Genomic DNA, 16,804 nt, shown 5'->3' with positions numbered 1-16,804 from the left:
TGATTCTTGTTCCCATAAAGATTAATGTTAATACAAGACTACAACAAGTAAGTTTCAGTATCATCGACACAGAATTATAAAGAGCGTGGAAGCTATCAGTACGCATGTTGGTAAGTCCTGTAAACACACATTTGCAGGATGTTTAAGTAATAAATAAGTTCACGGTCCAGAGTCACACAAAAAAAAAAAAATTCTTATATAGTGGTTTGCAATCAGCTGCCCAGGCTATGATGTTACATCAGTATATGAGAGCTACAGAGTTTATTGAAGAGTAAATACTTACAAGCACCACATGAATTGTATGAGCTTATGATGGGAAGCTTTGCTGCCTTTTCGAATCCATCAGGAGCAGCGACACACACTAGTCTGATTTTTCACTGCATCAGACAGCTGGAACTTGGCAGGAAGTCCTGAACATAAGTGATCGTCGCCTTGGACAGATAGGTCATGGTGCCATAGCTGCCACTGGGGGCGCTATCGTAGAAAAAGTTGCAGATTCCGGTCGCTGGGTCCTTCTCAAGGAAATAATCACTGGCACTGTGGGATTTCTGGGGATGCAGGGTAGAACAGAGGTAGAACAGAGGTAGAACAGAGTGAACCCCTGTGAACATGCACAAACACATGAACATCCTTTCAAACTAAAATGTATTTCTTGCCAGTAGCAGTACCTGGTCACTGAGGAAGAGGTCATTGGCCAAATGCAGGATACGGTCCACGTGGATAATGCCACCGATGCTGTCCACGTCCACATCAGCTACCAGGCCGAGAACCATCACAGTCTCCACAAGCAGCTGCCGGTACTCTGGTTGAGGGACGTGGTTCAGGACGGACTCCACCTGCACCGCAAACTTGATCTCTCCCTCGGTCATCTACACAGAAAACACAGATATAAACACACATCCATGCACACGCACACACAGGAAGTCCTAAATTAAGCTTTAGCTGCATGTCTGCGAGATGCTACCTCTCTTGTGGTAGAAGAGGGCAACACATATCCATCGATGGACAGGCCATGACACTTCTGCAGGATCTTCCAGACCTTCTGGTAGAAACCCACTGGTACCCTGTTGATAGCTCCATCCAGCCTGCGTCTCCTCAGCCACTGGCCTTGCCTCTCCTCCCAGTGCAGCTGTCCATCTCCTGGACCAGGGCCCACTGGGGACAGGATACCACTGGGGGTGGAGGGGCTACTGCAACGCTGCGGTGAGAGAACAGGAAGATACTATTAGAACATATTTAATGGAGTCCTACTGATTTTCAACCTTATCTCCATGTTCTTTAAATGAATTCCTTATATACAACATCACACTTGTCAGTAGTGTCTGTACCACACAGGCAGACTCTTTTCACCACAGGATCAATAACAACTGCAGTTTTTCCAACACCACTTTACTCCTCTGAACGACTCACTGCCCTTCTTCCACCACAGGCTGAAAATCCACCCTTTCAGACTACACCTCGACACCCCATGCTAGCACTTATTTACATATTATTTCTTATGAAATGGGAGGGTTTCACATCCAGTTGTTGGTGGCATGTAGCTCTTATTCCTATGGAGTTTGAGTGCACTGTTGTATGTCAAATGAATTTAATGTAAAATATAATGCATTTATCCTGGTTTCAGAGCTTAAAAGAGTAGTCCACCAATTTAGTATTGCATTCCTCTAACATTGTTGAACTCGTGATGGACGTTTAAAAAAAAGGATAAAAATCAAAGCAACAGAACAGATATATCTTCTCTTTATATAACTTTTATAGTACTCCCCTTTGATGTGTAAAATTGGTGGAGAATGATTAGTCTGAAATGTCTTCCTTCTACTCTGCCCCTGACGGCATCATCATGTTTATGATTGGTGGTGGTAAACAGAGCCTTTTCACAAGATACAGTGTACTGACAGTAATAGCATATAAAGGTTTTTATCATACCATAACAAATACATGTAAATAAGGTTGAAATATTTACCGCAGTAGTCGTGTATCTCATCACTCAACACTCATCTGTAGTTACACAATCCATGCAATCATTCATGCATATTGATATCATGCATTACAATACACTACAGCAGACATGAAGGACAAGGCTGGTGTCATTATACTTTTTTGTGTTGTGTCACAAGCTATATATGGCTTTGACTACATGGATAACGCTTGTTAGGAGGATACATTTATAGTTATAATATAATAATATATATAGTAATATAAAAAGATAAAATAATGCCAGCCTTATCCTTAAATGCAGCAAGAGACATGGAATATTTCTCTACAGGAAATATGAAATATGAATTTCTTTTGGGATGAGTTTGTTCAGTGTATAAATACATTCAAACTACAGCAACGCTAGAGAGGACAAACCTAGTTAATCTGAAGCAGATGAGGTGAAATGGTTTACCGTGGAGCGAGGAGACGTGACATTGCTACTCAAGGAAAGACCGCCGCTGAAGATCTACACATGGATATGGATGACAGGTGACGGAGAACAGTTTGAGATGGTTCACATGGTTCTTCATACTACAGTCACGATGATACTGCAGCCACACGGAGGATAATGTTGCCGGAGATGTGAGAGAGGCTCTTGGAAACAAAATGACGGTTCTAAAAAAGACCATTTGACAAACAAATGATGCCACTCCATGCTGAAATGCTATCAGGAAATGAGTTTTGAGGGTGGGCTACTTAAAAGCAGCTTAATCAAGGCATGTTCTCCTACTGATATGTGATGAAGTGAGAGTCGTTCCAGCCATGGAAGGCGCTGTGGCTCGCGAAATGTTAAGAGCCAGCGAGCGGTTTATGAGCAGGACTCAGCCAGCAGTTTGGTTGTTAGAAACAGTTACATGCTTGATATTATAAAACCCAACCCACACTGAGAGGCCGGGAGTTATCCAGCTGCAACCAAAAGCAAGAACACTGTTATTCTAGTCTGATAGATAGATAGATAGATAGATAGATAGATAGATAGATAGATAGATAGATAGATAGATAGATAGATAGATAGATAGAGCAAAGCACATGAAGCACGTGCCATAGTATATTCACAAATGTCTCATGTATTTGTGCTTCCCACCTGTTTTATTTCACTCTTCAGCTTGTGTATTCCCGTGCGTTCAGTCTTGGTGGCTCCAGTGTGGCCTAGTTCATGGATGGAGATGGCAGGACTAGTGGCTGTTGACTGGATTGGACGCACTGATGAACAGAGACAAAAACAACGCAACACTTATTCCACAGCCAGGTATGTACGCAGCTGCACAGGTTGTTGTAAGTCGACTTATAGACTTAACAACTCTTAAATCAGCTAGTCAACAGACACGCTAGCAGTTCTGTGAGGAGCTACATGCTCATATCAACTTGCTAAAATGCTAGATGCGAGATGTTTAGCAGGTGTAATATTTACCATGCTCACCGTCTTAGTTTACTGTGCTAGCATTAGTGCTGCTGCTGCAGTTGCACTAAACACAAAGTCATTAAAACACATTGACTGGAAAACATGTATATCTGTACAAATGTTAGTGCCAATCCATCAAGTAAGTAGATGTTGAGATATTACTACCATGGCTAAAAACATTAAGTTAACTGATCCTGACGACGGCTATTGTAGCTACAGTGTTGACTGAAATTGAAATAAAGACAATGTGAAGACAATGAGAGACAGAGAAAAAAACTCACTGCTCCTCTCCACCCCAAACTCTTTGCCACTGAGGATGTGATGCAGCAGGTTTTTCATGCCAAAAGGACTCAGGCTCATCAAACTCTCAGACGCCTCCTCCCCTACAAAAACGTTTTTCATTTTTACTGTGCAGGGTAGTTTGTGTTTGTTCGCAGTTGTGTGCATGCATGCTTGGTTTTCCTACCAGAGCAGTGCAGGCTGCGAGCCAGCTCAGTGGCCATCACTTGCATGATGAGTCCAATCCTGAGCCGGAGCATGTCCCCAAACAGAGCGGGCTGGGAGCGCACGTACATGGCTAGATAGACCATGATTTCCTATATGACAAACACACGCAGTTCACAGCCGTAAGATTAGAGTCTGGTAAAGTCCTGTGGCCGTTCAAAAGGTTAAAGGTTTACCTGAGTGAGTACAGCTATACTGATGTCCTGACCACTGGCTTCATAGATGAGAGTGTTCAGCTCCTCGGGAGGAAGAGGACTGAGAAGAAACATTGAGGAGGAAGAGTTGGTTTATTATGTGGTAATTCATTTAAGAAAGGCTTAATGTGAGCACAAAATCTCTTCACCAGTTTTTGTGGCAGTAACTACGACTTACATTGTGATGACTCTTTCCCTGGGTTCAGGAGGTAGACCTACAGTCAGCTGCTTGTGGTGGGAAATCAGATCTGTGCAGGCCTGAGGAAAACACAGATACAGAAGGAATTAAATCATAATTTATTGATTCTGTAGAGGAGCCTTCCCCCTGACCGCCTACACGAGATGTTCTGCAGGTATTCAGCTCAGAGACTCTTCATTATGTCTGAGTATTGAATGTGTTATGATGCAGTTTTTCTAGTGGCCAGTAGATGGTGTTAGAGCCATTCCTTTATATTGATACATGAACAACAGTTTTATCCAGTGATTGATCCAGATGCCAAGTGAACTCCACACTTGTATGATGAAATAATTTCATGAGTTTTTAACCATGAATTGTTCATGTTTGTTAATTCACATTCAGGACACTGATGTTTAGATCAGGGCGGATTCTATAAGGGCAGTTTAGATATGAATGTGTGTCAGTTTTATGTTTTGCTCTAGTTGGGAAGGAGATTGCTCTTAACTTTCTTTAAAAAATAAACATGATTTGAACATGTATATATGATGTGTAGTTGAGTTACAAGTAAATTGTTTCGCCACTTTTGTAAATTGATTATTGAATCTTCTTTGCCATCATCATCATCATCCCGATTGGCAGCTGTCAGGAACCATTCAACAGTGAATAACTCACCAAACCTAATGTGATGAACATGCTTGGCATCTAAAATGAAAGAATGTGGGATTTGCTGCTACAAATGGTGTCACTAAGAAAACTTCCAAAAGAATTAAGGTCTCAATAGCTACTATATTAGAGTTTTGAAATATGGTTCAATAGGAATATATTAAGGCCCTAAGATAAGTATGTTGTCCAGGCTTCAAAAGATCCTTATCTTAAGCCAACTGTATGTTGCTGACAAAGAACTTTTCAGTTTAAAAACAGTCTGTAAGTAGCTGCTCACTGACCTCAGCGAGGACCTCCACTCTCTTGCGTAGTATTCCAGAGATGTATCTGATGAGTCCCCACTCTTTGCAGGCTCCAGCTTGTACATACAGCTCCTCCAGCAGGGAGTGCACGCTGACCCCACCCTGCCCAGGACCCGACAACTCCACCAGCCAATCAGCTCCTCTGGTCATCAGAAGACAAAATGACAATAATGACATAGCTTTCTTGTTAGCGTGCCAATGCAGACAATTAGCTCTGTGTGTGCGTAGTTGTCTCTATGTCCGTACTTCATCACGTAAAGGATGTAGAGGATGTCCGCCTGGTCCTGCAGAGTTGGACACTCCTTCAGTTGCCTCACCAACGCTGCAAAGTCTGTGTTGCCCTGAGAGTCTCGAGGCAGGTGCAGATCAGCAGCACTGTGGGACTTGTGAGGGATGTTGGTGTAAGACAAACACACTTCAGAACAATACTGAAGTCACAAGAGAAACGAGGTTGCTTGTGAAAGGATCTGCTGTGCCTACTTTCTGCTGCTTTACATGTGGGCCATGCTGAGGATGAGGAACTTCAAGTAGGTTGAGAGATCTGCGATGTTTACTCTTAACCGGAGTCACAGGTAGATACATGGAAGACTCTGACACACACACACACATTAAACATATTACAAAGTGAAACAGGAGTATTTTTGAGATCCTGCCAATTCATTTTCATTTCTGGTGTACTTAGTTTAACATGATTTTTTTCCCCCACTAAGAGATTTCCAACATTTCCCAGTTAAGCTTGTGACAGTCCAGTGTGCTTTTACTGTGTTGTTTTGATTAGATTTAGAGATTTAGAGAGGAAGGAAAGAAAGAACAAGTTGAGTAAGAGGTCTCACATTTGGGGAAAAATCGAATTGTGTCTGGCATTGCATTATGGGCTCTTAAGGGCACTGTCAATCAATATTATTCTAACCGTATTTTTTGATTAATGTGGGTTTAAACAACATGGAGAGCCATGTTAACATGGGTCCAGATAACTGTAGTATATTTAGTCATATACATACACAGGGGGACAGAAAATGAAAATTGCATAACAAATTTTCTGTTGAAATTGTTAATAGATTTGTAAACAAAAACAAACAAACTTAAACTTACTAACAATGACCACCAATCTACATAGAAATCAGTTTCCCCATCGATTTGTGTTTCCCTTACCATACCGCTGCGTCTAACCAGTCATTTCTACAGCATCTAACCTTAATTAAGCTTCAACCATGGACAGCCGCATTACAGGAAACAGACTTCTGAGTCTGACTCACCGGACGAAGGCTGCTGGGATAGTTCTGCCATTGGCCGACTATTTCAGTCGGCAACCCACTATCTGCGTTTTACTGTTCTGCAGGGGCACCGTCTCTGCATCCTGGGCTTAGCGTCGCCCAAGATGATTGTGATTGGTTTAAAGAAATACAAACAAACGAGTGTTTTTTCCCTATAACACAATGATGATGGGTTGAGCCAGACCTTTCTCCAAAGTGTGGAGAGGCTATGCGAGACTATTAGCTTCCTAATAACTCACTGGGCATGTTCAGGCCCTGGACCTTGGCCATAAAGGACAGGATGTCTCTGGTGGTGTGTTCGGCGCTGAAGACGTGGTGCTGCCCCGTCTGGATGGGAGGTAGATGGCACTTGGTGGTGGTGCTGTGGAGCAGCTGGGTGAGGTACTGGTCAAACATGTCTTTTGAGCCCTCTGGAGTTAAATACATACACTCCATTACTTACAGTTTAAGTTTAATTATTCAAATATGACTAAAATGAACACACACTTTGTTCATCACAAACTACCTGAGGGCCCACAGTTGCTATATTCCTCTCCATACTCGTCATCATCCTCCTCATCCTCAAGTAAGCTGTCATCGTTCTCTTCATCCAGGAAGCTGAGGTGAGTGTGGAACGAAGTGGTCTGGAAACTGGAGAGGTCTGACATCTGCACCCTATAGTAACATTCACACAATAACATATACTGTTATGATACAGACATTTCAACACACTGGAGTAAAAACACACATATTCTGATTACAGTAATAGTATGACGTCCTGCGCTACAGACGGAAACGGACCTCGCTCCAGCAAAATAGCCATCCTGTAGTTTCCTGAGGGTTGCTAGGATACATGGATCAATCGCATCTCCATCTTCAACTGGACATAAAAAGCAAATAAAAGCTGTTAAGTGCGGTGAAATCATTTGACAAAATAGCAATATGGAAATATACAGTGTGTGCATTCAAGATCACAGCTACATGCACAGAAACCACAACCACCAATTAAAACCTAGACTGTATTACAGAGCATGCATTGATGTAACTTCTCATTTTCAGATTTTCAGATCAAGATATCCCCCAATCATGTTTTCGATGAGATTTCTTCACGCTCCTGGCATGAAAAATGCTAGATAAAATGAAATGCCAGAGGGTTTCACGCATCAAAACTTCCATTTACACTGAAAACAAAATTTGTGTTCCAAATCCTTACTGCATAACAATTCTACACTGTGCATGTGCAGTGGGCCGCACGATGAGGAAGCAAACCCAGAAGCTAGAAAACAGCTCAAGTTTTGTGTCATTTCTTGTTAATATAAAACATAAAGTATTCTGTTTTTATGCCAACAGCATACTAAGTATACTATTTGGGACACTACATGGGACACAGTTACAGACTGATTTGCTTTGGGTTAAGAGCCTTATTACCCAGCATGCTGCGGGTGATGGGGAAAGTGAGTGTGGGCCGTCCCGTCATCCTCCAGCAAGAGGAGAGATAGGCCAGCTCCATACGTAACATCTCCACGATCATCTGGTTGTCCAGTGCCAGGTAGAAATGGTGATGATCCAGAAACTGAACAGTGAGCACAGAAAAGAAGAAAAGAGAGAAACAGGCAGAAAGAAATCAGTAGTATTCATTACTACCATCTTCAATCTAGTTTCATCATTGTGATTATGAACATCATAACATCTCAAGCTAGCGTTACCTGTGGGGTGAATATATAAGAGCGATTTCTGATCTCGTAGAATTTGGATGTTCCCAGAACTCCAATGTGTCTGTAGGGCCTCCCGCTCAAATTCAGCTTCTTGCAGTTCCCTGTGGCAATGACACAAGTTATTCCTATTATTACACACACACACCTGTACACGAAAGGAAAAGAGTGTTTGCTGCTTGTTTACCCAGTTTGACATAGACATGGCTCAGGATGCGAGCAGGCATGACTCTGATAGGCAGAACTTGTGACATCGTCTGGACCGTGATCCCGTGATCACTTAACAACTCCTGGATCCCCTCTGACTCTGCTACAACACAAACTGACACACACACATGAAAAGAAATATATTATATCCTGCCTTCCATGAGGAAATCTGTACATAAGCCAATGCTACGTGTGATTTATGTCCTCCTTCACAATTAAACAAAACTGGACGAAAAAAAGCACAGCTGAGCCAAAGTACAACTGAGGCTGATGAAAGTCGAGCCAAGTCTGACAATGTAGAGTTGAGCCTGGGTAAGGAATGTGTAAAACAGCCACTTTACGGAGGATAAACCCTGTTGGTTTAGCTACAACAAGCTGAGCAACAAGCAAGGCCTTTTACGCAACACTCCAATAAAAAACAATCTTCCATTACAGTCTCATTAAGTGACACAATCCCACCAACATTTGGTACTTGTTCGGGCTGGAGGAGTGTTGATTTCTACTTCTTCCTAAATTTTAAAACCAGATTTTGCCAGTTTCTCTGGGATTCAACCCATTTTTTAATCCAACTTCTGGGCTAACATTAAACTAATGATGAATCACCAACCTTGTACCACAACATCTGGCTTGAAGTTTGTAGAGAACCTCCTGTTGAGAGGATCTATTTCTCCTGGTGCTAAAAATCCCTTATAAGAGACAGAGAGGGAGAATTATTACAGAGGAAAACAGAGGCAGTGTTTTTACCACATGTTTATGTTTCTAAAATAAATTTTGCCTTATTCCTGATGCGTGACATTGTCTATAGAAGTAATAACAGGTAGCTGCCAAGTGTTGCAAGCCAACTTGAGAGGTGGTGTACGAGGACCCTGTGACTACCTCGGCCAGAAGACAGCCCAAGATGTAGAGCGACTGTCCCCACATGTGTGGCAGCTGCCCCATGGCCATTCTGTCCACTGAGTGAGGATTGCTGTACTCCTCTTCAACCTGGAAGAGGCAAAATGGATGAAATAGACCAAAAAATAGACTAAAGATAGATGAAAAAGACCAGATACATGAGAGTAGATATTGAAAAACAAGATGTAGAGTCTACGGCCCTGCTAGCTGCTCTGTGAAGCTGCACTTCGGCACAGTGCTTTGAGCTAAAAGCTGACGTCAGAATGCTAAGACAACACAGTATTGGACAGATGATGGTGCTAGCATACTGTTAGCATGGCAAAAAACAGAAATACTAACAATCAAGAATATGTCAAAACTATTAAGTCAAACAAGAATAAAAGAAATCAAGATTCACGGCAGATATTCCTGCTACATGTAATTCATATAAACATGAAAGAACAGATTCACTTACTTTAATTTTGTTTAGCACGGCATTTATGTAATTTCATCTACAGCAGGTAGAGTATTAAAGGACCCCACATCTTCAGAGGGATGTAACCTGGTCTGCTTATCTTACTGCCAATATTATTGTTAAGATTTTATGACTCTAACAAATATGAATATAACACATTACAACTAAATATCGTCAAGCGGCTCCATGAAAAACACAAGACTGTGCAGCCCCCCCCCCCACCCCGAAAAAAAAACATAAGGACCAGTTCTGTCTTCATGAAACACTTAATCTCATATTGTTCATGAAGCTTCCTCTGATTGGTTTGCAGGTTTTGTGAATGTGACTAGAATAAAGGTGCATCTGCTAAATTCCTACCTTGTCATGTGGTACAGCATAAAGTTCAGGCAACAGTTTGATGCCGTTCTTCCCTCTGATCAAAATGCCCTCCAGTGCCTCACGGTACTCCTGCACCTATGCAAAGCACACAGTCATTTGTTTAATTTCACATCTGCAGCACAAGTCATTCAAAGTGACTCCATGACTGTGTGGATACAGTAGAAACTGCATATGGACCAGTGTGTTTGGTTTCATTACCTGAACTTGATCTTCAGTGAAGATACCGTCCAGGATGAGGTAAGTCCAGAACACGGGCCACTCACATTCGATGTTCTCAAACAGCTTGAGCTCTGCAGGATCGTAGTGCAGCCGAGATGGGTCCTAGTGAGACAACAGCCAGGAACTACAGTGGAACCTTCCAGCTCAAATTATGCAATACATAATATTGAGTGTTTATCTGTAACATGACACTTATTCTTGCTCAGCAATCCCCGTCCCTGCTGCATGTTTCCAACAATTAAATACATTATAAATCCCAGCATTTAGATTTTCAACATGCAGAATATCTCACCTCTTTAGGACAACGATATCCGTCCCTGATGAAGCGGCAGCAGCCATAGCGACCCTGAAATTAAACCAAAGAGTGGAAATTTGAGCCTGCTGACTGACTTACATGTATGTACAAGGAAAGAGGTGGAAGTAAAATACTGAACTGTGTAGTGTTTCGCGTGTCTGTACCTGCAGTTTGCTTATGATTTCCGACTTAGTGATGGCCACCAGGTCAGCATCCTCAACAGCAAAAGCAGGGAAGGAAATGACAGACAGAAGACCGGCGTCTATCTCCTTTGAAGTTGAAGCTCTTGGCAGCATGGAGCACAGGATGGACTGGGGGAAAACACACAGACATGCTGAGCAGAGGAAAGATGAGCAGAGACGCTGCTGAGATGGGCCGGAGGCAAAGCCAGCGGTACCTGACAATGTTCCACTTCATCAGGCAAAACATGGATGACTGACTTCGGCCCTCCATGAGCACCAAAAAGATCCAGCTCATCTATGGCCTCCAGAGCTGCCTGCAAACCCCCCCGGCCCACGCACACACACAAACCAACACACACACATCCACGCACCAATACACATTATATACAATACTTTCTTCTTTTGGTCTTTAATGTATCATAAATGCTGACTCCTGTACCTTAGCAATTCCTACAGAGCTGGCATTAAGCTCAGGAATGCCCTGGTTGGTCTTGTCACCTCGCTCCCACATCCCATAATCCTACAGGGGGGACAAAAAGTTCATGACATAATGCTTACCAAGTTCCCATTTAGCTTTTACTCTGATCGTTTCCTTTCAGTAAACTCTGCTGTGTGTCAGCCTCTACCGTCCTCCCAAACATCTGAAAATGTTACTCACCGCCACTTTGTAGGCAGCCTCTATGTAGAAGACCAGGTTTTGGATAAAGGCTACCTCATCGAGGTTTGAGATGATACGAAGACCTGCGTGATAATGTGACACACTCAGCAACCAGCTCATCTTCAGTGTTGTTTGTTGCATAATGAGCTTGTGTCTTCTTTGATACTATCCATACCTATGTGTGGCGTTTTTAAACCAAAAATTATCTTTAATGGGTAATGGGAGATGGGTAAAAACACATTCTCAAATAATTTACTGAGACACAGAAAAGGCAACAAATATGAACACCACTCTTCATCACTACTGTACCTGAGGCTGTCATCTGCGCCAGCATCAGCAGGTAAATGGAGGTGGCGTCCACCTGGAGGTGGCCCCACTGGTCGTCCCCGACCACCATGGCACAGGTGGGGGTATCGTATTTGGCATGCAAGCAATCCGTTGTACTCTGGGTGTGTTTGAATTTCTCCACCTTGGCCACCTGAAGACACATGAACATGCAAATATGTTTACACGAAATACACACACATACCGACAGACAGCTTAGTGTGTGTGTTGTCTGGAGATATGGCAGGATTATCATGAAGAATACATTTTTTCCTCTTGTATTTTTGGTGGTCCTTTATTATTATTATCATTACATTGCAGAGTAGAGAGCTGAAAGGAAATCAGAAAGACTTGGGATATGACTAAGAAATAGGTAAAAATAACAGATGTTTTATCACCAATTACTCAAATACAAAAAAACACAGATTTTCTTCCAGGAATGACGACTAATGGGTTTTCTCTGTGGTATTACAATTTTGAACGACTCATTTGAAGGGGACAGAATGATGTCATTTGATCAACTATGGTTGAAATATAAACTACCTCAAACACATTTTTTTAGGTTCTTGCAAGTTAGAAGTTTTATTCTGAATCAAACTGGACGTAAATTTAATCTGGAAATATCACCAGTTGAGCAATTCAATACTTCATAAAATACAAAGCAATACATTTATGGTAGGACAATGCTATGAGGCCCTTTACAAGGGCTCAAGACCTCGGGCTGGATATGGACCTGTTGGCCCCCAGGACACCTCAAAGGTTTTCCAACAGCCCAGTTTCAGTTTCATGTGAAATTATTTAATTTTACCAAAACATTTAAAAAGTTGTGCAACATACAGTTGTGTGTTTACTATCCACTTATGCTCCATATCCTGTTTTTGTCATATACAGGACACAATGTTGACATGGAAACGGGCAATGTGGTTATTCATATCCCTGTTTACACGATTAGAACATAATAAAGGTTTCCGGTCACTATATGTTTGACTCCTTAACATCCCAAGAGTGATTTCTTTAGGCCTACTGATGACGATGATATCTCAGCAACAGAGGATGAAGCCTCTTTGCTTTATGGCTCCATGAGCACTGCAGCATTTTAACACTCTGCTGTGGATTTGGCATCTTCTTCTTAATCCCAGTAATGGAAGGTGAGAGCAACAAACAGTACACTTCTACATCACCAGCATATTGTTAATCATAAGAACATTGTTTTTCTGTCTAATTACCTATGTCACCTGCCAAAGCTGTGCAGATAGTAGCAGGCTGTGGTCAGAAACCTAGAGAAGCTGTTTGCATAAAACAGTCTGTTTAAATACCACAGTACCCCAGATAGCATGATGTGGTTTCTCAGAACACCAGAACACAGGCTTATCGGATTTTCTACCACACAGATACAATGTTTAAACACAAGAGAACGCGTAATGTAAGCACATATGTGTGTCTTACCTGTCTCATCATGCACTGCAGAAGCCCCTGCATTAGCTTCACCACACTCTGCCAACAAACAACAGCTTCATCAGTAAACAACAAAAGTCACACAAAATGTCACTATAATCCAAATTATTTTGTATTCTAAGTAGAGGTGGAAATGACAAAACACTTTGCTCAGTTCAGTTCAAAGATTCGTAGTCACCATGTAGTTTGTTCCCTTTTTTTGTACATCAGTGAGTGAACGCATCACTGTTCAAATGCACCTTAGTACATACAACAGTAAGTCATGACTTCAGGATTAAAATAAGAACTGAAATTAATCATGTTTATTACTGAGGAATCAAACATTGCATTAAACTTACTGATTTGCTGCGAATCATTAAATCTATACAATGACTCAAAGAGCTAAAAGTAATGTTTTTAATTTGCTTACTTACTCTAACAGCCAAAAATCTAAAAATAAAATGCAAATTTCTGACTTTCTGAAGTTGTAACCTGCAACTGTTTTTTAATTTAATTTTAATTTAATTTCTTACAAATTGGTTATCTATTAATCATTTAAATCAACCAGTTGATTAATTAACTTGTTTTAGCAATGAATTAATTATTTTACCAAGTAGGATCTGTAATAGTTTAGTTCATACTTTATATTCAGTGTTTTAAACATCAATTTGAGAGTGAGATATTTTGTTTTAGCTTAATGTTATATTTTAGTTTAACTGTAGCACAAACCAGAAGCTTGCTACCCTAAAATATTCAACTAAACATAACAGGTAGAACAAACAGGCACTGGTGTACACATTAACCCTCTCTCTCAGTCTCTGTCACAAACACACCTGCTCCAGTTCGTAGGCCTTGGCCTTGTCTTCATCGCGGTCTGCGTTCTTGCGGTAGGCCATGCCCAGCCCCCACACAGCCAGGACACTGTACACATTATCCCTCACCCAGGCGTCCTTCTTCTGGGCACTGGCGGGCAGAAGTCCTGTCACTGGGTTCTGAAACAAACACACACACACACAAGGGCTTAATTTACAGTAAGGACTGTAACACTTTTACGACACTTTTACAGTTTCTGTTTGATTTACTCACTAAAATCTCCAGCTGCCATAATTCAGATAGGATAATCATTTTGGAGCTGCAGGTAACAATTTCTCTATCTATTTATGCGCCAATTGTTTTCTTGATTCATTCAGTTTACTATCATCATCTGAGAAGCTGAAATCTGTATATGTTTGACATTTCTGTAAAAAAAAAAAATTCAATCTTGATTCTCAATCTCTTAATCGATTAATTACTGACCTACCAATTACTCCAGAAGTAGCTTCAATTCTAAATCATTTAATCTATATTATGATTTATTGTTGATAGTGTGTTATTATCATATTGTCCTAGAAACACTATAATTCAACATTAATGAAAGATAAGACAGGCAAGGACAGATCTTTCTAGTTAAGATGCAAATAAAGCATCACATTTTAAAGCCGGGTTAGTGCATTAATAATAAAGCAATTTACATAGTTTCAGGTTCTGGTTGAAGAGAGAGGGGAAAGTTGGCACTGTTTTCTGTCAGCTGTGAACCCTCTGGCTCACTTAGACAGCTGTTGACGGTGCCTCAGTGTGAGCTCAAGTGCTGATAGATAAAGGCACACAGTTTCCCGGCCCTCAACCTATCCAGGGGATGAACTTTGCTCACGCCTTGTTTATTTCTATGCAGTTCAAACTGGTTGGACTGGTTTTACCAGCTGCAACATTGATTACATGGTAATGCATCAATAATTATAATCCAATTATATAACATATATGATTCTGACATGGGCTAAGCAGCATAATAGGTACTTTTACTGTGGGAACTTTAAGCATATTTTGATGCAAATACATGCAAGTAAGGTTTTGAATGCACTGTGCACTGTTTCTCACCTGTATCCTGGTAGGGCTACGTATGTTTAGACTCACCTGGTGGCACAGAATAGTCTCTTGGACCAGCCTGGCGTAGCCATCCAGCCTCACTCCTGAGTTACTGCGGCTCCTCATCCTCACTGATCACTGCACACACAACAAGTCATGTCTGAACAAGTACACAGCGCTTTAAGCTCGGCTATTAGCCTGTCTGTAAATATGATAAATACAACGACTAAATGTAGCTTCATCACTGAAGTAACTCACCATGCAGTGACACATCCTCGCAGTCCTGCAGCACGGATTTGATCTGACACCTTCTGCAGAGGCTGCTGCTCTGCTATAGCCTGCTAGCCGAGTAGCATCCAGCTGTTGACGACTAAATAATTTAACGTTAAACTCACAGCCTGTGCTAACACACACACACTCACACAGCCCGGTGTCAAACTGCCTGATATGTCAGGCCTTACAGATGACAATACGTGAGGTTTCACAGTCAGAGACTCGCGTGCGGAGAACGTTTGTAAGCAACTGTGAATCCATTCTGAAAAAATACATTATGTCCTTGTTGTTTGATTGTTTGACGACAGGGGGCGCAACATGACCTCTAAGTCTGTCAGTGTCACATTATCATACATTCAGTGGTGGAATGTAACTAAGCACATGTACTTAAGTACAATTTTTAGGTACTTTTATTGAGTATTTCCATATTATGATATTTTTAAACTTCTACTACTACTACTACTACTACTTTTGGAGGCAAATATTGTACTTTTTACTCCACTACATTTATGTGATAGCTAGAGTTAGTATTTACTTTGCAGATGATGAATACAAAATTTAACTCAACAACTCAACTCAACAAATAAATAATAATAATATATACATATATATTAGAGGTTAAGCTACCCAGGAGAATATAAAGCAATCACAATTAGTTCCACCTTTATCAGCTGCAACACTAAAGTGATGTACAAATGAATGTATCACTAATTATAATCCAGTAACGAATCTTGAATGATTCTGAAACGAGTACTTTTACTTTTGGTACTTTAAGTATATTTTGATGCTAATACTTTCGTATTTTTACTTAAGTAAGATGGATTCAGGATACAGGACTTTACCTTGTAAAAGAGTATTTCTACACTGTGGAATTGCTAATTTTACTTAAGGAGGCCTGAATACTTCTTCCACCACTGTATATATTATACTATTGGATTATTATTATTAATGCATTAACATGTTAGCAGCGTTTGAATGCAGTAGCTGGTTGTGGCAGAGCCAATTCTACCTATTTAATATACTGTTGTGTAGTTTATTTACTATATAGCAATGCATCATATTTTATATGCTCATTATGGGCTTTTAAAATCTTTACATGCAAAGTACCTAGCTGTCACATAAATGCAGTTGCATAACTACCATATTTCCCTCTGAAATATAGTGTAGAAGTATACAGTAGCATAAAATTTAAATACTGAAGTAAAGTATGAGTACCTCAGAACTGATCATATGCACAGTACTTGTGTAAATATACTTTTTTACATTCCACCACTGAAGAACTGTAATGATAAGATACAAATCAATTACTTTATGAAAATGCTGAATAGAACAAGTGACACATAATAAAATATATTATCTTCAAACAGGGGAGGACTGGATACACTATGATTCTTTTTTT

At 40.8% G+C, this 16,804-nt stretch overlaps 1 protein-coding gene across 4 annotated transcripts; it reads right to left on the bottom strand.

The window, feature by feature from the left end:
* Positions 1-374: 374 nt before the first annotated feature.
* Positions 375-15,258, bottom strand: phka2 (phosphorylase kinase, alpha 2 (liver)). 4 transcript variants are annotated; one of them, XM_070902010.1, is made up of 32 exons: positions 15,181-15,258; positions 14,064-14,222; positions 13,243-13,290; positions 11,782-11,950; positions 11,473-11,555; positions 11,254-11,334; positions 11,030-11,128; positions 10,797-10,943; positions 10,630-10,683; positions 10,317-10,439; positions 10,098-10,193; positions 9,269-9,376; positions 9,000-9,078; positions 8,373-8,507; positions 8,180-8,289; positions 7,902-8,046; positions 7,275-7,353; positions 7,000-7,148; positions 6,734-6,904; positions 5,701-5,810; positions 5,467-5,603; positions 5,200-5,362; positions 4,256-4,335; positions 4,060-4,138; positions 3,846-3,975; positions 3,661-3,762; positions 3,062-3,180; positions 2,860-2,883; positions 2,390-2,443; positions 965-1,198; positions 669-869; positions 375-548 (listed from the first exon to the last, which is right to left on the bottom strand). In XM_070902010.1, the coding sequence occupies exons 1-32, from the start codon at positions 15,256-15,258 to the stop codon at positions 375-377; spliced, it is 3,720 nt and encodes a 1,239-aa protein (XP_070758111.1). The 4 variants fall into 4 exon arrangements, with proteins under 4 accessions (XP_070758111.1, XP_070758130.1, XP_070758103.1 ...); XM_070902029.1 differs by having other exon boundaries at positions 6,734-6,927; positions 7,038-7,148; XM_070902002.1 differs by lacking the exon at positions 2,860-2,883.
* Between the last annotated feature and the right edge of the window lie 1,546 nt (positions 15,259-16,804).

Source organism: Enoplosus armatus, chromosome 1 (assembly GCF_043641665.1).
Source record: "Enoplosus armatus isolate fEnoArm2 chromosome 1, fEnoArm2.hap1, whole genome shotgun sequence".
Lineage (NCBI taxonomy): Eukaryota > Metazoa > Chordata > Actinopteri > Centrarchiformes > Enoplosidae > Enoplosus > Enoplosus armatus.
The sequence above is the reverse complement of the archived record's forward strand: the minus strand, read 5'-3'. Positions and strand labels throughout refer to the sequence as shown.